At 40.9% G+C, this 27,523-nt stretch overlaps 1 protein-coding gene across 1 annotated transcript in view; it reads right to left on the reverse strand.

Moving 5' to 3' along the window:
• Positions 1–27,523, reverse strand: part of WDFY4 (WDFY family member 4) — a 120,036-nt gene that overhangs the window by 60,460 nt on the left and 32,053 nt on the right. Inside the window, exons 18-39 of the mRNA XM_074154726.1 lie at positions 26,857–27,075; positions 26,027–26,211; positions 23,384–23,615; positions 22,309–22,460; positions 21,653–21,764; positions 21,349–21,539; positions 19,636–19,788; positions 19,168–19,241; positions 18,165–18,326; positions 17,423–17,514; positions 16,329–16,428; positions 15,331–15,536; positions 14,571–14,740; positions 13,940–14,065; positions 13,684–13,845; positions 13,391–13,588; positions 12,269–12,386; positions 11,534–11,691; positions 10,858–11,096; positions 8,314–8,423; positions 7,213–7,404; positions 6,457–6,596 (exon numbers count right to left, since the gene is read on the reverse strand). Coding sequence (XP_074010827.1) covers positions 6,457–6,596; positions 7,213–7,404; positions 8,314–8,423; positions 10,858–11,096; positions 11,534–11,691; positions 12,269–12,386; positions 13,391–13,588; positions 13,684–13,845; positions 13,940–14,065; positions 14,571–14,740; positions 15,331–15,536; positions 16,329–16,428; positions 17,423–17,514; positions 18,165–18,326; positions 19,168–19,241; positions 19,636–19,788; positions 21,349–21,539; positions 21,653–21,764; positions 22,309–22,460; positions 23,384–23,615; positions 26,027–26,211; positions 26,857–27,075 — 3,491 coding nt within the window. The remainder of the gene's footprint in view (positions 1–6,456; positions 6,597–7,212; positions 7,405–8,313; positions 8,424–10,857; positions 11,097–11,533; positions 11,692–12,268; positions 12,387–13,390; positions 13,589–13,683; positions 13,846–13,939; positions 14,066–14,570; positions 14,741–15,330; positions 15,537–16,328; positions 16,429–17,422; positions 17,515–18,164; positions 18,327–19,167; positions 19,242–19,635; positions 19,789–21,348; positions 21,540–21,652; positions 21,765–22,308; positions 22,461–23,383; positions 23,616–26,026; positions 26,212–26,856; positions 27,076–27,523) is intronic.

Raw genomic sequence — 27,523 nt, forward strand, 5'->3', positions numbered from 1 at the left:
GAGGATAAACCCAAAGCGTGGTGGACATGTGAGGAGACTTCCACACTGATTTATCAGCTAAGTGCGGGCAGCACAGAAGCAGCTCTACTCCTACAGCAAATGTGTATTTGCACGTCTGTGCGTGTGCAGACACACACACTCCTTGCACAGATGATCCTGCTGAAGAGATGAATTCCTGGGAGAACAGACAACTTGTCTCCGAACAGCCAAAATGCACAATGGGAGGCAAGACATGTTTGTTCTTTAATCCTGTCTCTGACAGCGACTTCTGTGACTTTGGGATAATTCACTCAACCTCTTGAGGGATCCGTTTCCACCCTGTCACAGCAGAAATATTAACTTTTACCTCTAGTGAAAGGTGAAGGTCAGACTTTGGCATTACGGGGAATAGCAACAGGCTCTCTTCTCACCTTCACTTGTTCTTACTCACCACTTTCCAATTTCTGTTTAAAATGATGATTTTCTATGAAGTCCTACAGGTGTGTATAACTCAGGGCTTTTATTTATCTGAACGCCTCATGCGCTGGTGTTTTCTGACTACATTTGAATCAGCTTTTCTTGGAGAAAAATGTGCACTTCTAATCCTTTGGCTGACAAAAGAATTCCGTTAACATTAGCGTATTCTTAGAGCTCAGAGTACAGAATACAAAGAAACACCTCAACCCTAAAATTATCAGTTTTCCTGGAACTCATACCTAGTTTTCTGGGCACCCAGACTCCTCTGTGCATTTTATACTGCTCCCCGCATGAGATGAAACACCATATATAAACTCAAAGTGTTGATAAGCAAATTTGGCCATATTTCTTCTCCTTATAAAGATTTCTAATAATAAATAGCATAGTTGAAAAAATGCATTATTTGTCTCCAAAAAAAGAACAAATATAGAACTTTAAAAAATAATTAATAATGGAAAACTATTTTCTTGTGGGAAACTTTGGATGAGAATGTTGACTCCATCCAGTTTTAAAACAAAAATGTTAAGTTTAATTCAGTTTAAATTGTGACATCAGGCTTTTGAATCAAACAATGCATATAAAGAAACTTAATTCAAGCAATTTCTTTTTGAAATTATTATAAATAAAATGTTGCAGCAAAATTCGGGAATAAAACAGGCATATTTGAACCAAGAAATATGAAAAATTATTTGTCTTTATATATTCAGTAGAGAGAAAAAATAAATCTCTTTCAGCAGCCAGCACTTGTTTCTAGGGTTTCTCTGCAACAAAATAAAACTCCGCTTTCATCCACATTAACACCATTCAACATATTTGGCATCATCTCTGCTATGTGAAAATAAAACTGCAACTAGCAGCTCTTGAAAGATGAGATTTCAATGCCAACAGCTTTAAACATCAAACTCCACTCGCTGAAATCCTATATCCAAGCTTAAACCTGAACCAACCACATTCTCTAGCTCGAGAGGCAAAAATATATTTTAAAAAAATATTCAGGAAATATAAAAGAGACATCTTTCCCTACAATGTGCAATTAAATGAAGGGACTTCACTGCCAGAGGACTCTACTGAGTTTAAAATCACAGAAGAAATCCCTCTGAATAGTTACCCACAAGTTTTGGGAGGAATATTATTTCTTATATTTCAGGTTTTACGATGAAACTGATATAAATCAAAAAAGGAACAATTTTGCTACAATAGATTTTTTACTGTGCATTGTGCTGTCACACAGCATCTCTTGGAGCAACCGGTACTGGATTTTTAGGGGGACAGATTGAGTCAGTCTAATCATTTTTATTCATTATCGTACAACATTTATATTCCAACTTCTCTGTTAAAAAGTTATCTTTAATGAATGTGGAAATTATTCCCATACATTTCAGAAAGTTGGGTGATTTTTATTACATGGAATTAGACAGCTCTGCATGTTTCCATGCAGTTCTTCTCTAACTTCTTGACCTGTTCAATTATTTCTTTATGATCTTGTAAACAATCTGAAGATGATAAATGAGCAGCGTGTCAGATATCCGTTTAAGAGGACATAAAAATGGAGTTGTTCAAAGTTAAAGAAACTTTTTCCAGCTTGCTGCAGCATACTGTAATTTAGCTTTGAGCCAGTTATTAAACAAGACAATAATATTATAATGGAAATTGTTTAATATACATCATTAATAGTAAAGAGCCTGCTTTCATTGAAGTAAAAAAAATGTGTGCTATGAGCAGTTTTGAAATGAATATTTGATTCCAAACTTCCCTTGTGCATTTAATGACATGCTAATTTACATTTTAATTACTTCCTAAGAAATCAAAGCATTTGTTGACAGAAGAACATAATGTCAACTTCACGGTGCACTGTTGGTGGATAGTTAATGAACTTAATTAGATAATTAGTGATGTTAATTATCTTTCTATTATGAAGATAAAGATATTACACAAATGATGCACTTTTCAAAGAAAAGAAATACCATTAAATGTTTGCTTGTTTTAACTCAGTTAACTTGAAAAGCTGCTAAAAGACCAACTGAGCGATAGGTAAGAAAAAATATTTGTATAAGTAATAATTGTGATTATGTTTCAAATATTTCTATCTTCTTCATTGCACTTACCATGAACTGCTAAATTGAGCTCATCCCTCCTTCATCCCAAATTATCAAGCTCTTTTTATTCAACCCCGCTCCCCTTTTCACTACCTCACAGACCTCCCCACCTTAAACAACTCCTCTCTGCTGAGGCTTGAAAGCCCAGGCTGCTCAGCATCAGCCTTGATTTTACAGTCAGGCATTGAAAAATGCTATAGCAATGCAGGAAAGCGTGTTGCCACTGACATCTTGGGTGATAATGGCCAAGTCTCTGTAAATTCATGTCCATCAGCTTGAGATAAAGCTTCTTTCTTACAGAAGTCAAAGCCCTTTTTGAGCTGATGCTGATTTTATGTCATAGAATGGTTTGGGTTGGAAGGGACCTTAAAGACCATCGAGTTCCAACCCCCTGCCATGGGCAGGGACACCTCCCACCAGACCAGGTTGCTCAAAGCTCCATCCAGCCTGGTCTTGAACACCTCCAGGGATGGGGCCCTGGGGCTGTGTCTCCTCTTCCCTCACCCAAAAAATTTGTCAGTATGATGTGTACATATTAATTTAAAACAGGACATTGTCTCACATTATCTCACAAAGAAGGTCAGATAATGGTTATCTACAACTGACTTCACAAGAGTATGTTCACTGACCAAAATCCTACCATAAAGTTTGTGGTTTTGTAATTACAAGTGAGGAGGTTTCCATTAACCTCTTCATTCTGAGGACTGAGATTAAAAAGACCTTTTCTATTTCATTCTCTCAAGGTATATGGGCCTCTGGCACAGAGGAATGTAATTAATGAACCAAAACAGAAGACAAGAGGTACGATCAAGCCCTGCTATAAAACTCCAGAGGCTCTGCATTTCTTGTAAAGGGTAACATCTATATCTGCAGCCTCAAGGCTGCGAAGGATGCTGCTTGTAACCCTGCTTGGGCACTCATCCTTGGGAAGAACCTCAGGACACTGCATGGTAGAAGCTGTTGACTGATTTACAACTTACTGAAATATGATTGTTATAGTGGTCTCTCACTGTTCTTGCAGCTTGTGAAGATGAGAAAAACAATGTCATTGATAACCTAAAAATTAAATGCATATCCTAGATTCTGACGGCAAAACTCAGGGGGAGGAAAGGAGGAGAAAGAGCCAGAGATGAAAAGAGTTGCTTTGAAACAAGTCAATGATTTGGAAACCTTTGGCTCCATATTCATAGTTTTATAGACCCTCCTGCTGGCAAATTTACCCAACACCTGTAAGCTTTAAAAAAAAAAAATCTGACTTCATACAGCACTCTTTTTGTTTCCGCATGGCTACCCAGACTGCCAAGAAAACACAGAACAGCAGTTACCAGAGCCGTTTGTTACTCTTCTACTACCAGAAAATGTGACCACGCTCTCCTTTCTCAATGATCGCACCTTCCAAAGCCCAGAACAGAGCATGAGACAGCAAAGTGGACTCAGAAATATGGGGAAAACACAGCTGCATTTGATGGCTAATTCTGACATTTGCCACCAAATAGCAGGGAATTGGTTTCACTGATGCTGGAGATCCCAAGTGAAAGCACAGCAGAAAATTGATGCTGATCCTTTGCTGGAGACAACACTTTGAATTTTGCTGTTTTTTCCAGATTGAGGATTGGGTCTCAAAAGCACTCTTGCTATATTGTAAATGACATCAGGAAAAAAGCTGATAGTTTTGAGGGGGATGTTCTGTATTTTGGGGGTTTGGTTTGGTTTCTTTTTACCACTGCTTCAACTTCTTAGTTTATTTTCACTCTATAACAGAACCAAATTCACAACCCAGTAACCAACCCATTTCTTCTTTCTATTGAGCAAAGCTTTGAAATCTTGGCTGAACTACTAAGTTTTGCTCAGTTAGGAACAACCATGCTTATCTCTCAATAAATGCAAAGATTTTTTATTTTACTATGGGATTTAAAGGCTTTGTGTCTCACTACACAGTTCATTCTACTTCTCCTTTTATGTCAATGTTTCAGCCAGGTGCCTGTTGCTGTAGGACATAGGTCCATAACCAGCAGGAGTGAAGACAGAGGCCAGTATCTGAAGATTTTTCCCAAGTGAATACCGAAGGCACCTGAGACACCGCAAACAATGCGAAATCACATTACAGTGCCTTTAAAATGACTACCAAAATGAGGTCAAAAAAACTAGTTAAAAACATAAATACCATTTACTTTTAATGTAACTTGTGCTCCCAACTTCCTTTGCTACTGAAAATCCTGCCATATACCTTGCTTGTGAAGTGTATGAAGAAAGAGGGCTGTTGAGGAGCAAAGAAATTCATTTTCTTCCCCTTAGATTTCACCTCTCTGAAAAGTGCATCAAAGTCTTTCAAGATTGGCTGGAGGGAGAAAGAGGGCGAGAGAGAGTGGAGAATATTTGGAACTGTAGCTTCACATCTCACTGAGAGGAACAATTTATCAGAGCTGTGGAGCTGTCAGTCCTTGACATGATAAGGAATAACACCAAATGAGTAATGTTTCCTCCAAACCCAGCTCCCTTAATTACAAGCCGCTTCCTTGCAGAAGAGAGACAGAAGATGCAGAAACACCAATTTCATGCACTTGTGCCTGAATAATGTCTCCGTGCTGCCTTTTCCAGATGGCAACCTTTTCACTGGAGGAACTAATGATGTGGGCATATTTAGGGAAAAACCAATAACGGAGTCTTTAACCTTCAACAGCAAAAAGCATGTTGTACAAAATGTTCCTTGGGATACATTTACAAATATCAATTACATTGCTCACTGAGGTGTAATCAGCTGTAATAATCAAAATTAATTTTAAAAAATAATTAAACAGACCCCAGGGCAAATAGTCGATGCTCTTGTAGTATGACATCACAGTCTACATACGTACCTGGGAAGAACTTGCTCACTCCGCAAGAACCAAAGGGATTCTAAGGAATTAGAAGGATGCTGTGGCACACTGAGAAACAGCCCACAGCTCACTAAGGTCCTGTCAGACACGTTACCGGTGTACCACAGCCTCCCTGAGCAACATACCTGGAAGTCAACCACTGGGGATAAAGATGCAACCTTTAGCTACAGGCTAAGCTAGAGGCTGAGATAGCTACAGGCTGAGCTAGAGGGTGAAAACTCCTTAAACTGATGCTGTAACAGACTCGCTGTCTCCTCAGCAGGAGGAAAAGACCTTAATTATGTTCGGCTCTGTAATAACACAAGCTCTGGCCAAAGCTCTGAATATTCTCTCAATGCACTGCTGCCTTACCCTAGAGCTGGTTACTCCAGCCCTAACACACTTAAACATCTAACGGGTGCTTTTTATTTGTATTCTTGGCAAATGCCCAGGAAAAACACGGAAAAGGCCCTCTCTCTCAGCAAAGGAGGAGTTTATACATGGAAAAGACAGTCCAGCTGCACTGCTGGAAGTGGGAATGCTGCATATGCTCCAGAGCCAGCCCCAGTTTATATAAACACTTGTCTCCTTATCTCTTGAGGCTAAACTAAAATTTTGTCCTTTAATATTTCATATTGAGTAGAAAATGACAGGACAGCACTATGGTTAATACCCAATCCTTTCTACTAATTCAGTATCTGCAGCAGCAAAGCCAGTGTCCCCTCACCCTGCTCTGAGCCAAGCAGAGCCCTGTGAGCACAAGCACCCACAGGTTGCTTGGGTTTTTCCTTTCAAGTGCAATACTTAGGCCTCAGGCAAAAAGTATGCATTAATACATTATATATTAAGGCTGCCAACCAAAGTTCTTCAGATCAGCAACTATTTCTTAGTGATTATTTCTAGCAGTCTAGAAAAGGAACCTTAACTGTGTCCGGTTTACAATGGAACATATCAAGAGACACTCAGAAGCCCCTCAAGTCCAGGCAAACCCTCCAGAGCCATATCAAAGACTGCTGACAGAGACAGAAAAGACAAAAAACAGAAGTTACCTCAGATTTGCATGTTGTTTCCTTTGTGTTTCGGCCAGGCATCAACCTAATAGCTGAAGAGAGGCTTTCACTCCAGGAATTGTGCTTGCTCTGTGACAGACCTGACCCTGATTTATTCTGGAGAATCTTCTTTTCAGATGCTGTGGGCCAGAACAGAAAAAAAAAAAAAAGCTTGTAAGACTTGAAGTTGAGCCTGTGGGAAGGTAGAAGTTTTGTATCCACATTACACAAGACACAACAACATGGCAGTGCCTCACTCCAGCTGAGCTGGCCAACTATTTATAAGAGGACCAAATTAACATATACTTTTCAAGTCTTTAAAAGCCACAAAGAGGTCTGCCATGGACCAGTATCATTATATGGACATTGACTTTCAGTCCCTGCAGCACCACACACACTGGGATGCCATTCTTCACCCAAACATCTTCCTTTTTAAATTCTCTGATGGGATACAATTGTCTAAGTAGATTTCAGCATGAGCCTTACAACATCACCAGACCATGGCGGAGGGGGTTGGAACTAAATGATCTGTAAGGTCTTTCCAACCCAAACCATTCTATGATTCTATGATTTCAGAAGGGCTGGGGCTTGGCACAGCAAGCAATCACAGTCCTGGATGAGAGAAACTGAGAATCTGCTTTATCCAGTAGGTGATGTGAGAAGAAGGGTATAACCACGACCAGCAGTCCATTAAGCACTACATTTACTGCAGTATCTTTGCTTGCTACAATGAGTGTTCCATAAAAAAACACAGACCTATCAAGTGTTGCCAAGCTTTTGTCATAATTTCTTCCCATAAAGGAGTGATCTCTGTTATCTTCATGTCCCTTTCTTTGTCATTTCCTTTTACAGAAAGATCCATCTTGTAAGTGTCCTCCAGAGCCTGTCGCCTCTGAGAAATGAGCTGCTTCCAGATGATTTCTACCATTCTCAGAATCTCCTGACGGACTAGGAAACAGAAGAAACTATAAATGAAGAATCATTTGTCTTGTGTAACAAGTCAAGCAGTAGATAAAGCAAAACCATCACATTTGGAACAGCACTGGTCCAGAGAAACTGCTGGAGTCAGTGGAGGTGCTTGATTTTATCTACTACCTCCATAAATTCCACTACAAAAAACAGCAGGACATTTCTTTCACTATATTGCAGCTCCCTGGAAGAAACAAGGGGGAGTGACAGATGATTCAAACTGGTTCCTGCCTTGGAAAACCATTTAATCAGAATTTTGATGATCTTATCATACCTAGAGTGCTAAAGCATCCTGTTGCCAAACATCACTAGAGAAGGTGAGGAGAAGGCAATCAAGTTCTGAAACAATTTGACACAGCAACAGGATGCTGTACAAAGAAGTGCTGAGCTGTTTTGCTGCATTTCCCCGCAAATCAGACTTATTTGGTGGGAGGAGAAGGGAGGGGAAGGGAGGGTCACTCTGCTGTAGGGTTCAGCTGACAGCCCCCACACTGAACCCTGCCCAAAATTTTTACCAGCGTTTCTCTTAAAAGATCAAAGTGTTTCTTCCTGTGTACAACAGAGACACAAGCTCTGTAGAGGCCGTGAAAAAAGAACTAGAGCTACAAGCACTACGTAGCTGGGCATTGATACTGGCCACAACATGGGGAAGTGATCTCCAAACCGACATCCGTTACTTCGGAGGATGTGGGGTGTGAATTTTGAATAAATAGGTATGATGTGAACAGAAGTAATTTTTAGCACAACATTCTTTTCTCCATGCTGTGCCTACAGTGTCTGTACACCGAAGAGGCAACTGAATAGCATTCACACAGGGTGCTCTGGTAACTGTTTAGGGCAGGCACCTTCCTGTTCCGTAAGGCAAAGGCAACGTGTGCCATTAATTACCATCATCTGGAGAGGGCAGGCTGCCCTTTTCCTCTTCATTGGGTGCGAGGAAAATTTGGCGATACGAAGCCAACTTTGGTTTTGCATCCACCCCAAAACCTTCTGGATAGCTGTGACAGAAAAAAACCCAACAACAAAAACAGGAGGGGAGCATGTGAGGAAACCAGACTTAAAGCAAATTGAGGATAGCGAAAAAGCTGAAGGTTGTTTTTACACATCTACTCTACTCGATTCCTTTAGTAGGCAAATATTCCCAGGCTTGAGGACTTACACTAATCACATGATACTGAAGAATTTACTGGAAGTGGGAATGAAACCACTGCCAGTTTGGTCTTCAAAGCCAAGGAGCATTCATCAAGATCCTATGGATCACACTGTTGTACGTGCCTTATCCCTGCACCTCTTCAGGGACTTGTATCTAACCGTTCCTCCCAATTAGCTGGAACACAGGGCGGTATTGGTGCAGCCAGATTCTATCCAGCTTTCTTACACCTTCCCTGAGCATTTTTACATGCTGACTCTTTGCTCTGGATTTCTTCACTAGAGGTATCTTCCAGTATGTGGGAAACATGGCCTTGCTGTACCCTACGCCTGAACTGCTTGCTTACACTAAGTTCTTTGCACCAATGGTTGTTCATTCCGTTTACAAAGGGCTTGGCACAAAAAAGCTGCAGACTTTAACACTGTGACGTTAGTGTCACGTAGATGTGGTTATAATTGAGAACGTCACCACGGCCAAAAAGAGTTAGTGCTGCTTTGGGGGTGTGTGTCAGAATTTACTAGTCAGTAGATAAAAGACACCAGAAATTTCAGCACAACGGTAGTACTTACAATAAATGCAACAGGCCTCATTAAGGCATCCAGACAACATGGACCTGGTCACAGAAGTGCTGGTAATAGTGTATATATTATACATAACCACTAGTGACATACTACATTCTTTCAACTGTAAACAGACACTACTACATGGGAGAGGCAAATCTCTTGAGCGTGCAAAGCTGCCATTTTTATTTCTGATTTTCTTTTAAACACCGCAATACTGATTCCCTGGATGTGCTGTGTTTGGCTTTTGGATAACACCAACACTTCTGTAATTTATTTGGTTTTAAATGTTTGTGCTCTTGCTACATACAAACAATCCTTACCCCATCTCAACAGTTTTGGTCTGGAAATTGTTGTCTAACTGGAATAAGAACCACCAAGAAAAGACCTCTGGAAGTGCAGCTCATTTCTGGTGTGATACTGTATTAATGGATTCAATTCAGACCATCTAAGCAGCACAGAAGGTTTTCATTAGAACAACAAACATCATTCTATCGAATAAAGCACTAGCAAAGATTTGCTTCTTTTGACAAAATAGCGTTGTCCAAAATATTAGCAAGATACCTCTGACACATTACCTGTCGGAATACCAGCCAGAGTGGGTATGGATGTTCTAGCCCTACCCCAGTCAATGGCAAAACTCCCAAATTCAGCACGACCAGGACTTTGCAGATCAAATCAAGTCACAGTAATTATAACAGAAAGATTCACAAGATCCATGCACAGTTTTATGTATGTTTTAAATGTATCCACACAAGAATAGCTGCTGGATCAGAAAAAACATCTCCCTGAATTAGTCCATGCAGGTATCACAGAGAATGGCCGTCTCCGTGCTTGTGGAGTGGTTCTAGCCCACAGCCCAGAAAGATTCCCAGATTCTCATTTTAATGATGGGCTTGTGAGCCAGCTCCACTGAAATCAGTTCAAGCTTGTTAACTGCAGTTACTACTCCAGAGTAAGCTGCTGGAAAAGCTGGATGAGTAAAACAGATACACACAGATGTTTTGGTTAATAAAGACCAGCAATTAAGCCTATGTGCAAATTTAAGGGTTCTGCTTAGACAAACACGCAAGCTTGTCTGGGTGTCCCTGAAATGAAACACGCTTTTCAAAATTAAAAAAATGGAATTAAGTGTTATGTTATTACCATCCACTATGCCTTTCTTATTACACCCACAAACACACAGACTACCCTGCCTCTGTGCAAGAGAGGTGGTAGGAAATTTTCTGCTCACTAGTATTTCAGGGAAAAAAATAGTCTTCTGATTGAAGAACAGTTTATCCCTTCCACTTTCTGGCTGAAAGACAATCCATTGCCTCCAGGATACTGAGCACATTAGTAACCTTCCTCTCCTCCAAATTAAATGACAAAAAAAAATTACATCAAAACATTTCTGTTGTTGTTTTTCATTTTTTAAAGTCTATGAGGAAAACAACCATCTCTCTCCAAGTGGCTTTACTCTGCCACTTCAACAGACACCAAATTAGAGTCATGCTTTAAACTCCCAGAGTGCAGAGCCCAATAGGTCAACTGCTTGCTTTGAAACAGTACATATTCTACATCCAAAGTCCTTGGTCGAGCTGAATCCAGTTCAGTCTCAGCTTCTACTGCTTCCCCCAAGTGGATATTGCCTAAGTTTTGTGAAATCTCCCCTTCTGCACCCACTCCCACAGATATCGGCAGAGAGATGTAAGCAAATGTTATAGAGACGAACATTTGTACCTGCCCGAATTCAGCTGGCAAAGGCAGTACATCAGGCAGATGACAAAATTATTATTTGAGTTGTAAGTCGCAAAAATAGTGTCCCACTGCTCCTGCAGGACATTGAGAGAGTTCAGGACATTAAACTGTTCCGGCAGCGACTGCTGGGGTCTGGATAAGCAGAATAGGATGGTTCTGTTTAGACAGCTGTACAGGGCAGTCAGGAAAACTTCTTTTTGAGAAACGGAGCTTTCTAAAACCTGTGAAAACACAAAACAGCAGAGCGCTTGGCTTGCTCAAAGAACTCTCTCCCCAAGGACCCACTCCTCTCACTTCATTTAAGCTGTTGCAAACTTATTTCAGCAAAATTCCCCTGAACTACCTGTTAGATACAAATTCAATTTTTTTTGTATTTCTGCTGAAGTCCCCAGGATTGTGGAAGAGATTAATTTATTCCCATTCAGCAACACAGTCAGCAGAGAGTGGCACAAAAGAGCTAACTATCCTTTCTTTACGCTGTACCATCTACCTCTGATTGTCATTTAGAGCCATTACCTGCTCATACAAGAAAACAGGAATAATCACAATCACCAAATGGATTACAACCATATTGAGAATTGTGGTATCACGACCTCAGTGTGAAAGAGCACATTACAACATGTTGGTAACAGTTGGAAAAACATTTCCTGTGACTCACCCCCATAATCTGTTTTGCAGTGAAAATCAGGATTTGCTTGGGGTCGGCAGCAAACATTCTGCCATTCAGCTTCTCAACCAGCTTCTGAGAAAAATAAGCAACATTCATCATGGACACAGGTGCAGTTGATTCTGAAACGCCATGAGGATCACTGCTCCCTGAAGAGGATACAAGAGTTGATTATTCCAAAACACGCCAAAATGCAAAAAAAAAAAAATAAAATGACGTGAGATGTGAGGTTATCAAAGCTGAGAAGGAACAATCTCATGCCACAATGTCACAGAGTCGGGACATGTCTAAGAAAACTATAGGTCTAGCAGAAATACCTTACTCAGACTGGAAATGAAGGCTCCATGCAAAAGACTGAACCAATCTCACTAAAATATCAAGGAATATCATGGTCCAACTTAGAAAGGACTCAAAGGAGGGAGCAGCAACAACTAAGTTACCAGGGTTGTTTACAAAAGCACTCAAGGGTAAACCTAGGTTTCTTTCTAAATACTCCCTTTTTAATGTTCAGAATCTGTTCTCAAAAAGAGAGAAAAAAGTGAAGAGGCTCACTAGAAAAATGGTAAAACTACAGTAATTTATGCAAACTGGCCCACAGCAGGAGGGAATGCACTGTCCAGCCTGCTGAGCTGGACTCTCCTCCTAGCTACTGTTTCCAAACCTTTCTGGCAATTACATCTACATGCTAAATACTGGCTACCTAATGATCCGATTCTCACTGCTCACCTCTTGGTCTTGTTTTCCCCTCACCCTGGCTGGCAACACGGAAGACATCCATAGCAGACAGCAAAACTTTCGTCTGAAAATGTCTCTTCTGCTCACTGGTGGCATCCTCTGGAGAAGCCTGTATAGTGACCATATACGTATTAGTACAGCAGAAAAACAGCCAGGAAATCAGCCTTCAATTCACTTTCAGCCTTTATTGAAAGGCCTTTCATTTCATTGCACCTTTGACAGATTATGCCTGTCAAAGATCCAGATTCAGTAAAAGTTTTGCTCAAAGAAGAGAGTAGAAATCCCAAGAGACACTCAGTACTATCCAAGATAATTCAAAACGCCCAACGTTTCCCTTAAACACCTAGACACTGCCAGGAAGAGGAGGGGGAAAAACTGTACAAAAAGAGCAAGGACAACTGCTCCACCTCACTTGCACACTTTAGCCCTTTGCTTCCCTTTACCAGGCTCAGGATTCAGGTGATCAGAAGAGCCATCCTCTCTTTTAAACTCTACCAAGTCTTGGGATGTTACTGTATAAACCTCTAGGGAACCGCTGCTCTGCAAGGTGATTTATCTCATGACAGTTGCAGTCAACCTTATGTTCATTTCTACTTGTATTATTAAGCTAAGTCTGCATCAGAATTCACATCTGGGACACATGGACTATTGACAATTTGGAGCTGAAGCCCAAGTTTTCCATTTTCCCTTTCTTCAGGCTACTCTGACTCTTTCCAGCGCTTTGAATGTTTGAAATCCATAATCCAGACTCAGCTGCTACAACTTCTATTAATCCATCCTAAAAGTGGGGACAGTTGTTTTTGGTTTATTTGAGCACTGAAAAGAAATCGTCTCAAAAATCAGTACACAGGAACGCTCCATGTGAAATCTTCTGTTGTCAAGAAATTCAAGGGCTGCTCTAATGACAAGCAGGTATTACTAAGGAAAAGTGAAATTTTTTTTGCTCTGAGAGCTGGGATCCCAGCCCTATCCTAGGTTTTTGAAAATGTTGACTGGATACACCTCTTTGTCACTGTTGGCAGTTTTTTTCCCCAGGCCACTAGTGGGATACCACCTCTCCTTTCACCCCCAGCGCAAGGTAAAGCAGCAAAGCCTGATGACTACAAGAGAGACCTCGAGAAGCAGCTCAAGCGGATGCCCTTGTTTGTTTGCTGGGATGTTGAGAAGACTGTCCATCAGGAGAACTCGCACAAAATCCCACACTTGTTTCTTGGCAGGGTGTGGGAGGAGCGGGAGAGAGGAGGGATCAACACAGCCTTTCCCTTCAGCAATGGCTGGATCATCAGGAGTCAAAAGGCCTTCAGAGCCTCCCTGTGGAAGCAGACAGCAATGCATTTTAACTCATAATCTTTACATTGATTTTTCCTCCTTGCAACCCATCTCTGATGTGGCTCAGGTGCACATACCTTGGGTGGTCCAGAATGGAAAGCCACCATAGCCAAAGTTCTCAAGAAGTCAGGACAGTGCCACACGGGGTCTTGAGTGTAACTGTGATAGATCAAGCCCAGAAACTGGATAAGGTTCCCTGGATAGGCAGTGTCCCAGGAGGCTTCCGCATCTGCAGTAGGCTGAGCACAGACAAACATGCATCTAGTCATAAGCTTGTCTTTGCTCCTCTCTAGGTATTCCTAAGCAACTACGCAAACATGACAAAACTCTTACCTTGTCCACAGTGACTCTAACCATTTCCAGCAGTAACACAGCTGCCTCTGCACACAACCCAATTTTGAGGGCATTCTCTGCAAGGTGGTGCTGCAAGATCCACTGCAACATAGACTCAAGATCTTTCTACAACAAGAGGAGAGAAGAAGAGATGGGAATTATTTATGATACATCAAGAATAATGCCTGCTTTCTCCACATCAGAAAAAAACCAAAACATCTTCATCTCTAGCAGCTCCTGCCTCTCCTATTAAATGTGTTTCCCCAGGATAGCACTAATGGATTGTCCTCTTCTGAAGTGTATCTTTAGCACTGCTGGGGCAAAAATACCTTATGGCATCTCAGGACATTGGGGAAATCTTGACAATGTAAGAACAAACAGGGAAGCTAATCTGAATTACCTTTTAAAGTACAGTAGTTAAAGAACCTTTAACATCTGCATGAACAAGTTTCTTCTGAACACAAGTTTCCTTAAATCAAAGTTAATTTACTTCGTTTTTAAAGTATGAAAGTTTAACTAACACAACAATCAAGTAGAGTTAACTTGACTGAGAATCTTCAGAGAAATGACCACAAATGCCAAAGCAGTAAAGCAACAGCAGCTTCATGCCTGTCCACTATTTTTTTCATACCTTGGCTGCTTCAGGTGGTTCAGGCTGTGGAGTTGCCAGAAAGAGCCCTGCCACGAGCAAGTAGATCTCAGGGATGTGGACATGATCAGTCAGACATCTTTGCAACACAGAAAACCCAAAAATCAAGAAGGGGCCATTGTCAGGCACTGGAGAATGGGTTCCTAAATTATCTTTAAAGGAAAAGAAAAGGAAAACATTCTGAGGAATTATCTAAAAATTAATGCTATATCAAAGGAAGGATTACAGACCCAATTTTATCCTCATTTTTCTGTGTCCCAGAGGCCAGTCAGTACTCTGCTAGGCTGCAATATCAACAGTTTATAAAACTTTCTCAGACTAACAGATAATTTTTCCCACTATCGCTTTTATTACAGGAAATTCTCCCTGAATTCTTCCTTTCTCTCCCCTTTCTCAGAACAACACGTCTAGTTATCAAAAAGCAAGCTGAACAAATCTTAAAGAAATAGAAGGTTTCAGGGCACAAGCTGACATGTGAACACCTCACCTGATTTTATGCAAGACAAAAAGGCCCGTCTCCCTGCAACTGCTAATCAGAAATGTCAACTCTCATGCAAGGGAGAAACAACACTTTCCTCTCCTCAGCGCAGAAAAACTAAAGTACTGGGACAAGCTTGCCGTAGAAAGTAATACCAATTCTTGGTCTACTGAGATCAGTGGGAATTCTATCACCTCCATCAGTGATCTCCTGTCACTGAGCTGGACCAAGGGACTGTTTTAGGAGCATTAAAGCAAAACATACCCATTAGAATACTCAACTCCGCAGAGCTATTTTCCAGCCAGCGCCCAGCCACTATCCCCTCCTTGAATTTGTTCAGCAGCAAACGGTTGTGGAGGAAGCACAGAAGTAGCTTGATTCCCAGCACAACCGTGGTGGAGTGCAGGTAGCTCTGTGTAAACAGCAGAAACCAGTCTGGCCCCAGTGCCAAAAATGTCTCCTCTAGTTCCCTAAGACAGACAGGGAAATGAAAACACATGAAATGAGACATGGTGGAAGACAAAAAGGGGATTTTATTTAAAATTATCTCTAAGTGATTTAGAAGCTCAAGTTTCTCTAGAAAAAAATCTGATTAAAGGCACAGAGCAACACAGAATTACAGACTCCTCCACACAGTTCAAGCCACTTAATTCCCACTAAATCCAACCTTATATTACTGTCAGACAAAAAAATGAAGCTCCTTCTGAGAGTGTGTATCAATAACTGAAGTCAACTACATCCCAGATTAGATCTTTCAACCTATGAAATTCGAAATTCTCATTTAAATTTTAAATTCCAAGATGTGTTAACTAATGAAAATGCACAGTTACAGCACCCAGCACTATGACTCTGCCTTTCAGTTATAAAAGGTAGAGCTATGGTAACTGCATGTTCGTGGTTACAATAGAGGGGTGCAAGTAATCCCACATTAGACTGAATTGATTTTCAAAGACAGCTGGGATTTCTTCAACCCTTGCAAGGCAGAAGAAACAGCAATATCCCAGTTTCTCCTTTGAGACATTTTCTGAACACATTAAACTTTTTTTCAGGATGGATCTCAGATGTGTGATGTGATCACACATCTGTGTGAACGCCAGATAAATCACCGACAAAAAATAACTCTGAATCCAGCCTGCTCTTAGTTACTATTTTGTTGAGACTCAAATATTATTGGTGTGTTTAGTCCTGGTCAAGCACCAGCAAAGAGGAAATCTAGAAGACAGAGACACTTACCTATCCCTTCCTAAATTGTTTCTACTTACTCAGAGGACAGATGAAGTTTGTCTGAGTGCATTACATCTAACAGCATCTTCAGTAACTGGTTTCGAAGCCAGATTGTCTTTCCAGCTGTTTGGCTTAAGGCTACAAATATCAGAAAGTAATAAAGAGTAATGAAGAGACAAAACACATGTTCCATTGCTTTGATGAACAACCTTGTTTGCACCAGATTAGTTCAACAGAAGTACTTAGTCTTTTGTGGAGTAAAAAAATGCAAACATCAGATTTTAGACTTAAGAATTCCTGCTAAAATCAGAAATGACCAGTGTATACATTGTCAAAGTCTTCTCTTTAGGGTTACTCAAAACTCATCCAATGCACATATTGAATAATAATCCACAGGAAGTAATCTCAGGTTAAGCAGAGAGGGAAATGTAAATGGGCAATCTGACTTGTATTGCCTTGCTGTGGTGTCTCTATACATAAACTACAGTATCAGTCTCTCCTTAATATAAAATATTGTTTAGAGGTGCAATAACAATATAGTCTCAACTGAAAGATCACAATAGAAGAGCCAGCTGACTGGAAGTTCATAGATATTTTATACACAGATTCTTTAAAAAAAGGTGCAAAGCTCCACATTTGCTGGAACTGTAAATGTAGCAAAGTGTTCACAGAAAATCCAGGATGCCAATTGAAATTTTATTCCTCGTAACAGCCCAGCATGTTAGTTTTGGGGCAATTTCAATTTAATAGCCTTCATTTCTGTGTTTATCTGTGAAATCCAACATTGTGTAGGCTCTGGAAAATGCAGTCAAAGTACTGTTGGCTTATTAGCAGAGAGAGGACAAAAGGAGAACTCCCTTAGCAGGAGGAGTAGGTCAGGCCTTCCTGGATATATACACAGTGATTTCACTATTCTTTACCTCAGGCCTTTGTAGCAATATAAGTTTTCCCCACGGTTTCAGGTCACCTTAATGTAGCCTGTCCCTTTCCAGACTAAGTAATTTGAATGGTATCTCTTCCTGCCACTGGTGGCAGAAGCACAATGTTGCATTTAAGGTTCATCATGCACTGGGGAAGAAGGGAAGTACTTTAGCTGTCTATCAGAACACATCCACCAGAGGTAGCTCCTCACCTTCGTTGGGCATCTCAGCCACACTCTCCAGGCAAATCTGATTTTCATCCACAGAAGAAGGTTTCAAAGTGTAAACAAGGAACAATCCAATCCTTACAGAGAAAGGGGGAACCAGGTTTGGTCAGCAGAAAGACAGACATTCATCTAACCACCTTGAGATTACACGCAAATCTCAATACTCATTAACGATGACTGCTAACGACAACCATTGGAAATTCTAATTGCTGCAGAAGTAGGGTTGAAATAGGAATGCTGACATTCTGTGGAAAGCAGACAAGGATTTAAATTCTTTGCTTCATGAAATCCTGACTAACATATCTTAACTGATTAAAGTTCAAGAACGAAAAGGATAGTTACCAGCACATAAGCCAAACCAACAGGACTAGGTACGTATTTGCACTGTAGTTGCAATACTACAGTGATTACAATACTTTAGGGGAGGGTTTAATGAAAACAAATATTAAGTACAGACGTTGAGTAGTCCCAGTCATACTAGCAGAACTCTTTGTGTCATCATGATAAGGGCCATCACCCAACCCATCTTCACACAAAGATAAGGTTGGACTGAGTTTTGTTTTGAAGGCACGAAAGAGTTTTTCGTCAGTGGGGATCCTGCAGTTGCCAAAGATCTGGGGGCTCCAACCAAAGATGAGGTGAGGGAAGTTCTACTCTAGCGCTCTCTCCAACGCTGGCAGGAGCGTAGCTCATCCACAAACTGAGAAGCTGTAGACTTGAAGGTTACCTGAGAACATCCCTTGTGTTAAAGTGTCCTTGCAACAGGTGGGAGAGAATAGTGCAGGCCACGGTGATCCTGGAGTCACTGATTTCAGGATCGTTGAAGAGGAAAACGATCTTGGGCACCATTTGTGCCCGGTAGGCAACTGCAGCGTTCTGACATCCATCTCTGTAAGAAAGCACAGTGACTATTAAAAGCTTTTACTGGAAAGAACCAAAATTTGCTGAGTTTCAGCTAAAAGGATTCTCAGGTTGCACTGACACTTTGCACCTTTGGCTTCTAATGTTGTCTTGGCAACATTTCAAACACTGTCAGACAAATTGAATATGTGTCAGTGATGAAGATCTGAAGATTTCTTTGTGTGTTCTCTACCCTTCCCATGTGCCCTCTCCCCTGGAAACTGCTGCATTTCAACAAGTTCAAAGAAAACAACATTATTGAATTTTCAAGCAGTGAGTTGGCGGTAATAAATGCTATTCCTGTAAAACTCAGCAAGGGACACCATAGAGCTCTGCACAGAGCTTTCTGGCACCAAAAAGAAGGAATCTAGCACCCTGCTCTACTCATCCCCTTGCCCATGCTGTGTCTCTTCAGGTACATTTAGCTCTAGTACAGCTGATTAGGGAAGATACTGTTATAAAAAAGTCTTCCTGGGTTGTGTTTTGGGTTTAAACACAACCTCAATTATAATTTTTTTATTATTATTTCATATTCAATTCAAACATTCAGATTACCCCTCCCCAGCAGACATTTAAACTTTCACTGTACAGCAGTGGTTTCATGTGAACCAGGTCACCAGGTAGCTTTTCCCAGTCTGGCCCCAGAGTCATCTCAGAGGGTGGTCAAATCACTAACTCCAGCCTTAAAAGAGCAGTATAGGAATGATTAACTCCCAGAGTCCTCTGATTCCAACTAAGATTGGATCCTTCAAATCCACCTCACAGTTCCAGCTCCATGTTATAGGTGAACTTGTCCCACATGTTTCCGATTCAAACACGAGCTTTTGTACCTGGAGGACTGCAAGATCTCCACGAGATGTGAAAAAAGAGTCAGGTCAAGATTTTCTGGCGCTTTCATCCAAAGCTGCAAGACAAAGGAAAGCAGAGGTTTTACTGCTCTGCTTAACTGAGAGGACAGTAACCTGTGGCAGAGAAGCAGTTACAAATAGTTCCAGGAGGACACCATCATAAACTCTCAGTTGTTTCTGCAGTGACAACCTGCAGACACTGGGAAATCCCTGTCAGTGTGAGGAGTTGCTGCTCCTGAGGTAGTCCTGAGGAGAAGACCCTCAGGGTCGGCAGAAACACTCCAGAAACTGCACCGGGGCACAGTGGGGAGCTGTGGTGACAGATGACTTGCCATTCCAGGAGCTACCACCTCCCCAGGTGAGGTGGATCCAGATATTGGATCCAGGAGGTGCTATGAACAAGCCATCTTTAATACAGCCAAACCTACAAACTAAAATCAGCAGTTTTACCTCAAAGTTGCAGAGAACATAATGGAATGCACTGTAATTCTTGATGACTGAAGACTCAAAGCCAAGCTCAGCTGTGCCCACGAGGGAGAACATTAACTGTAAAATCCTGTTGTTTAACAGCTGTGTCTTCCTCTTCAATAGATAAGTCAGCAGCTGAAAAAAAGGATTTAATAAATATCTTCTAAGTATCAATCTGTATACATAAACTACCATATAATACTTTTTAAATTAAAGACAAATGCAGAGTTTGCTTGGCTGTAGTAGCCATACAGACATATATCTTATGTAAGCATCATGAAGAAAGTGAAGATTTCAGTCCAGGCAAAAAATTTTGCACAGAAAGTGACCGGGTAAGTTTCTTACGAAGTTTGACAACTCTGTGGCATTGAACAGGAGCAAAATACATGCCATATTATGTCAAATGGAATTTACAAAAAGCAACATAAAAATATAATCGTAAATAAGCACAGTAGGTTTTCTACACTATTCTTCATGGATGTATTCTTAGTTGCTTGCAAATGGTGATAGCTTAAAAAGAAAATAATTTAGTGTTGGCCTCTTCAAATGAAAGACATTTGTGTGAAACTGCCAGTTTCTCAACTGAGTCTATCTTTGATTATTCAATGAATTCCTGATACAGTGAGAAAAATGTTCAGAAATCCACTACATTTTGAATAGGCTGGGAGAAGTAGACGTTCATTTGAAAATAGATATCAAAACATGTTTTTATTAGTTGGCTGTGAAAAAAAAAAAAGGTTCAGAGAGCCAAACAAAGAGCAAACCTACTCCATTGCAACATGAAGATTAGTCAGATGGAGAGAACACTATTTAGCACGGAGTCGAAAGGAACAGCTCGTACACAAGCTAAAGGCTGGCATTCACCTACAAGAACAGACTGGGCAAGCAGTATCTAGGTACGATAAATATCCTCATATGAATCAGGATCAATTTATAAACAATTCACAAATTGGGAAAATAGAGAGTTTATAATAAATCATGCATGAAGCCCTAATTTTAAGAGCCTTGTTTGGAACCATCTCTGTTAAAGAGGCTTCTCTGCTCAGCCTATGCAGCATAACGTAAACGATACTGAACCGAAACTTCACACTTGAGCCTTAACCCACCCAATATTACATATATGCTTAAATACACCCAAACTCTTCAGTCTGCACAGATTTCAGGTTTGAAAGCCCAATTTAGGACAGACCTAATCAATGAAATCCAGACAGCACTTGTTTATATCAGCACAATTCCTAATGCACAGTGAAGACTGAGCCATAGGAATTAACTGTCAGCCCTACACAGGACAGTCTGTAAAGAGAAACCTTAGGCTGGATGAGCCACGGGGACGGAGCAGACCTGCCAGAGAAGTCATCTCTTGTGGGAAGGACCAAGTGTGCTGGGAAAAGTTGAAGGCTGGGTCACTCCCAAATGTGCTGCACTGGTTCCTTTAGTTTACTAGATCACACCTGACCAAGAGGCATCTGTCCTCACCTTCCCATCAGCAGTCATACTCATATAGAAGTTCCCAAAGGCTGTAAGCACAGGATTTAGAGCACTATCCTATATCCCCCTCTCAAAGATCTCATAACCTACAAAGTTCCAACCACACGTGCCTATAGCCAGCTCGATTCATTGCCATTGATAGGTTTTGGGATAAAGCTCTCCAACAGAGAGACTATAATCAGAATGAACGAACAAAAGAGTATCTACCTGGTATCCATGCATGTGCCTCATCAATTTTTCACTCATTGGGCTACTGTTCAGGATGGAGTTGAGGACTTTGACAGCTGCATACATGGTGTGGTCATCACGGGCCATAGCAATGAGACCCAGGAGAATGGCAGGGCCTCCAATGAAGTTCAGGCTGGTAGCTGCTGGAGAGGACTGGAACACTCTTACCCCTAGGAAATTGCAGTGTTACTCTACCAGGAAGTTACATGGACTAAGTTTGTTATTGGACAGAGAAAGGCCCAACTCTTAAAAAATATGAAACGCTAAGGCATAGTGCATTTACCATATTGGCCCACAGCAACTGACCCAATAGTCCTCAAGGAACCTGAGAGGTGTCCAGCGATATTCTTAGCTAGGAATATCGGAGTTGAACTGTCCCGAGAGCTAATCCCAATCTAAAACAGATAAAAGAGACATTCTAAGAAAAACTGCGGTGGTACTGAGGAGACAAAAAGTAACAGCCAGATGGTCTAATACCTTAGATTATTTTATTAATTTTAGACTATGAAAATATTTTTTTTTCCTTCAATGTTGATTGTTAGGACAAACATTCACCCACCTAAAATATCCCGCAGCCCCATTACTTCAACATGTCAGTAGGCCTGGCATTGGCAAGAATGCTAGAATAGCATGTGAAGGGTCATTGTGAAGGTCATTAAGAAATCACAGACTGAAATAAATTATCATTAGACCTGAATACTATGGCTTCTGTTGCTGTTTCAAGAAAGGCTTTTAACATAGTGTTCATACTGTCCAATCTATTCCTCTCCACAGATAAAAACAAAACTGTAAGTAGAATAGGGTTAAGGAAGGGGAAGAAAAGCTGGAAAAAAAAATCCCTGAAGGTATGTAACTAAGACAAAGTCACAAACTTTGCTCTAGGAAACCAATCAGAAACAAGAGCAAATGTATTTAAGACAAATAATGGAAATTTGTGACCTCTTTAGCAATCAGCCGGCCATCTACTTCGTTGTAGGAACTTTTTATATCTTGGACCGTAGTGAGAGATGAGCACGTGGCATTGATTCCAAAAGAAATCTTCTCTTCTGCCACCAGAGGTGTAGGATTATGATCACTGTACTTGTCCTCACCTAAAACAAGAGAGACTATAAACCTCTGAAGGAATTCTGCATGCTCAATATTCAAGACAGGAGAGAGGCAGATGAAAAAAAAAGTGGAGGAAACCAAAGTTTAGACAGGAATTTGATTTTCACTTAACCATAATCAGAAAAAAACCTTGACCCTGTACAAGACAGTCCACGGCATCTTGCCAGGGCTGTATTTTGATATAATTTTTCTTTCAGCAACTCCTTCCTATGCTTGGAAATTTTTGTTGTCTGGATAGACAGCATTCTGAGTACTCTCAGCCAGCCTTTTCACTTTGCTTTAGGCTGGAGCATCATCAGGTGAGACTATTCTGCTCTTTTCAAATGGGAGATGACCATCCCATTTCATTCTGAGCTCTAGTACAGAGGTGAAGGCACTACTTGTTGAGCAAACAGTAATCAATAACTGAAATGTTTTGTCTGCCTGTTTAATAATTGAAGCTAACAGTACACTTTAGTTAAAAAGCCTCTTCATTAAATGGAATGTAACTTATTCCCCTACCCTTCTCTCCCCAGTGCTCTCTCCTACTCTGCAGGCATTTGCAATTAAAGATGATGATGCTTCTTTTTCTGCAGCACCATAAATGCAGAATGTCTCAGTTAAAGCTGCTGCTTTAATGTTTGTCCAACAGAAACTGCAATCTTACATCTCCTCAAGGACATGTTATCCCTCCCTACTCTCCAGCTCTCTCTGCTGCTTGATTCCTACCCTTCTTTTTCTGTTCCATTTACAGTATGTTACAAGATCCTCACGGTATCTTGCTATAATCTTGTAGAACACTCAGTAAGGCAGAGTTCCAGGCTTTTAGAGCAAGCTCCAGGCACAGCTGGAATACTAACAGCAAATTATAAAACTAAAAGGAGCATTGCCCTGACAAACAGTGGTGGATATGGGAATTATCACATACCTTGAAGCTGTATTGCTTGGAAATTGCTACAATACTGTGGCCCAAGCTTATTAATCACCTCTATGGTTTCCACAGAGATGGCTTCTTCAAATAAGTACGTAGGGCCAAGGCGCCAGGTCAAGGAGGACTTCTGTTTCCAGATTCGAGGAGTAGCTATGTAGCCATAGACATCAATAAAGGAAGTGGGTTCCATGGAAATGCAGCTGCCTGGTAAGGGCTGGAGATACTGCATCTGCAACAGAGGAAGAATTCACTGAGGGGACCCAATACACTCGGGGTGTCTTAAGGTCTTGTCCCTGGAAGGTACTGCCTGCCCGCTCTTTCCTCAACGACATCCCAGTCAGCAATGCAACACAATTAGCAACTACCATTTAGAAACTGGACTTTCAGAAGTATCACAAAAATAAGCATTTTGAAAAGCTCAAGCCTACATTTTGTTCAAAAAACACAGTCAAAAATCATTCCAAGCCTTGGCAAAGAAAAACCCTATCTTGACCCCAGACTTATTTTTCCTGTTCTAAACTCCATAACTCAGACTGTGACATTCAACACAGAAAGCCAAGTTACAGGGAGCACCTTGTACCATTCACCTAGAGAATAAACAGGTTTTGAAGCGCAGAGTGTGGAAATGCAACAGTTTGCTTCAGTGAAAGTGACACAGGTTAGGAAATTGGACCGTTTCTACCATTTCTTTTTGGTATCAAAAATTCAGCCTCCTAAACTGAATTTTCTATTTTATTTAAATGGGGACAGCTGTAGTAGGTCATAGTTGGATTTTTTTTTTTTGGTAGACAGAAACTATATTGTACTTCAGAGCTTAGCCCTGCCTTTATCCTTACAGCAAATTGTTAAGAGACCCTGAGAATTTACCGATCTCTGACTACTGAGATGTAGAAGCACCACCCACCCCCAGTTCCACCACCCCAAAATAGCTTTTGGTATTGTTAACAACCGTCATGCAATTCTAATTTCTTACACAAACTCTTCTTCACTGTACACATCAAAATGAAGGCTTGCATCACGTCAGAGACACCAACGCTGGGACCATCTTTTATTTACTAAATTCTTGTTTTATTTATTATGAGCTGCTTCACCGTACGTTAAACACATTTGCTGTGAATTCTTTAATCAATTGCAATGCTTAGGCCTAGTTTTATTGATGACTTTCAGTCTCATTTGAAGGAAGGCAAATTAAATTAAATTTTCATTCTTGAAATGGATATAGGTCCCAAAAGGCATTTAGAAGACAGATCATTTTTCTCAAGTATGGGAAAGAGAATATTTGGAATTAAACAGGTTGCTTTTACAAGGGAAGTATAAAACACACAAGTGAGCTTTGCATGCGTTGAGATTGATTTGAAATATGGGAACAACAAGGAAGAAACCAAGGTTACAAGATCCAATTAATAAGAGGACTTATTCAAAACCAAAACCAAAACCACACCACACCAAACAGCTGCAATAGAAATAGCCTGCATTTTCAACATTGCTGGTCTGAAACATTCAAAATCCGAGTATCAAATCTCAGAAATAATTTGAGATTAGCTACAAAACCAGGAGCATGATGATAATGATAATATAAACCAGCGGTTCTTCTCATTTATCCTGTGGATTATGAACCCTTCAGGTGCATTTGGATTGCTTTCTTGTGATAACTCATGCAACCTCAGAAATTCCCCATTTGAGAACTGACTCCTGTGCAACAAGAAGATCACAAGAAGTGGAGCAGTAGGGGAAGTAGTAGCTACACCAACATTTGCAATTATAACATTGAAATTTACCAACTTCTCATAATTGAAACATTTCTTTCATTTCTATTGACTCGAAAAAGAATTATTATTTTAATCCAAGAGCTATCACACACTGAACAACTAACCTGGATGAACACCTATCTGTTCCTGAATGCTTAGAGTGCCAGTGGGGAAAAGGTTACTGGTTGTTCACTGGGTGTAAGAGGAAGAGGACAGCTCGAAATGTGCCTGTATAAGATGCTTGAGGAAATGCCATCAACCTTGGGATCCTTGCAAAGAGCTCACCAGTCACAGAAGCTTATTTCTTTATGACCTTTCCGCTTTTCCAAGCCTTTCTTCAAACATTGAAGCTCTCCATATCACTCATCACCATTGTAGGTTTTAGCCTAAATCCAAAGCACCTTCAAGTTTAGGGTTCTCTGATCACAACTTAACATGATGTACTTTTTATAGATGAAAACTCCTGAAAATCTTGGATGTAAACTGAGAGTTCCTCAAAATCACTAACCAATTCGGAAAATTTTGGGCTAAGGGTACAACTGAATTTCATCAATGTAACCCTGAGCTACTTGCAAACTCTCCTGCAAGCTACCCCAACTCTCAGATCAATGTCACCACTCAAAATCACCCTGGTTATCTGCATGCTGAGAGGGGAGGTGGAACTACCTCAAAGCATCAGTATAAACTGATAACACACTTCTGAAAAGCAGCACAGATACTTTTTGTATGGATTTCTAACTCCACTGATGTTCAGTGCAGAGTGGCACATGTCATATATGCAAATCATCATGCTTTGAGTCTCAGGTTAATACTGAAGAGTCATGGTATGTGCATGGGGAGATGAAAATGAAAAGCAAGTGTCAGGCACAAGATCTACACAGAGAGCCTTTACCTTCGCAGAGCCAAGCATCTGAGCGTTTATATAAGCTGACACAATGCAGCTCTTCTTTGCTTCCTTAGCAACTGTCACTGTGAGATGATGCCACTGGCCAGTGACCAGCAGGTTGCCACAGCCAAACTGGACTTGCCCCGGAAATGGGGAGGGATTCAGGACCTCACCCTCAGGTTCCATGATATCTGTAACAGCAAAAACAGGGGGCGGTGAATAGAAATTCTCTCTTACCTTCCCTTGCCTCTGGAACACACTATCAAATGCGACACAAAGAACATGACTCTCTGTAGGTAGGGAGTGACTTGGTGCTGTTCTGTTCAATGTCTTTAAAACGTTCCCTGAAGGTCTATTATAAGGACCTGAGACTTGCACAACTCTCAAGATCCCTCCAGTGTGCCATGCTCCTAAATAACACCTTCCAGCTGCCTCAATGTTGCAAAACCAGAGTGAACTGGGACAAAACCAATGTATTCCAAGAGGAGAACCCCTCAGGATATTCACCGAGTTAACCAACACAGAAAAAAAAGTGAATTCATGAGATGATAAAACTCTGTACATTAATTTGTAGTTTTTATAAAAAGAGGCAAGCTGGGATTTGTAACCTCATCTAAGGGAATCAGAGCACTCCCACAACATCAGCTGTGCATGAAAAAATCCCAGCTACTATTCCCACTCCATTTCCAACCTCCTCTGCAATGTTCAACCACATTCACATTTGAAGTACCTACTCTGCTCAGTAAGAGGAAAGGGATAAATGTCAGCAAGGCAAAAAGATTAATAGGCTGGCTTGATAGAAAACATTCTAAAAGCTTGACTGAGAAGAGCCTTACCAAGTGGCTGGAATTCCACTTCTTCCGTGGAAATGACCAAAGAATGGTCCTGTGGGAAGAAGCTCACTGAAAAACAAACAAATTCTTGCTCTGTTCTTGACATGTGCCTCACGACCGTGAGGAAACGGAGTGGGTGACTGTTGTGCACCAAACCAAACCTGCTAACGAGAAACCAGCAGGAGAGCGTCAGGCCACCTGAGGGAGGGAACATCCTGGTGCCTGTGGACAGGAAACAAAAAAGCAGTAAGGAAGTTGGTTTCCTGCTTTGTTTCATTTGTAGCCCAAACCATACAAGAACCAACATTAGAATATGAGGTTTGATTTCTGTTCTTTTCTATTAGATTTCCCTGCCTATCTTCAATAACATAGAGACTGTACATATGAGTTTGCACATGTATAAGTGACTTAAGTTGGCTAATGAGAAGTGACTACTAGATCTCCATGCCATGGAGCTTGTCAATTGGGAAGCACTGAGCCAGAAACGAGTTTTCCCAAAGTTCACAAAACTGAGGAAGCAAAAGGTACAGCCATTACCTAGTTCATGCAATAGAGGATTTTGATCTACAGGAGTATCCTATTTTGTGTTCAGTGACAGTTTCTATTCCTTCCATGGGAGACTACCCTAAAATCTGGTGGCTCTTATTTGTTAAGACTGTTTTCTTAGCAA

The sequence above is a fragment of the Numenius arquata genome, chromosome 10 (assembly GCF_964106895.1).
Source record: "Numenius arquata chromosome 10, bNumArq3.hap1.1, whole genome shotgun sequence".
Classification (NCBI taxonomy): Eukaryota; Metazoa; Chordata; class Aves; order Charadriiformes; family Scolopacidae; genus Numenius; species Numenius arquata.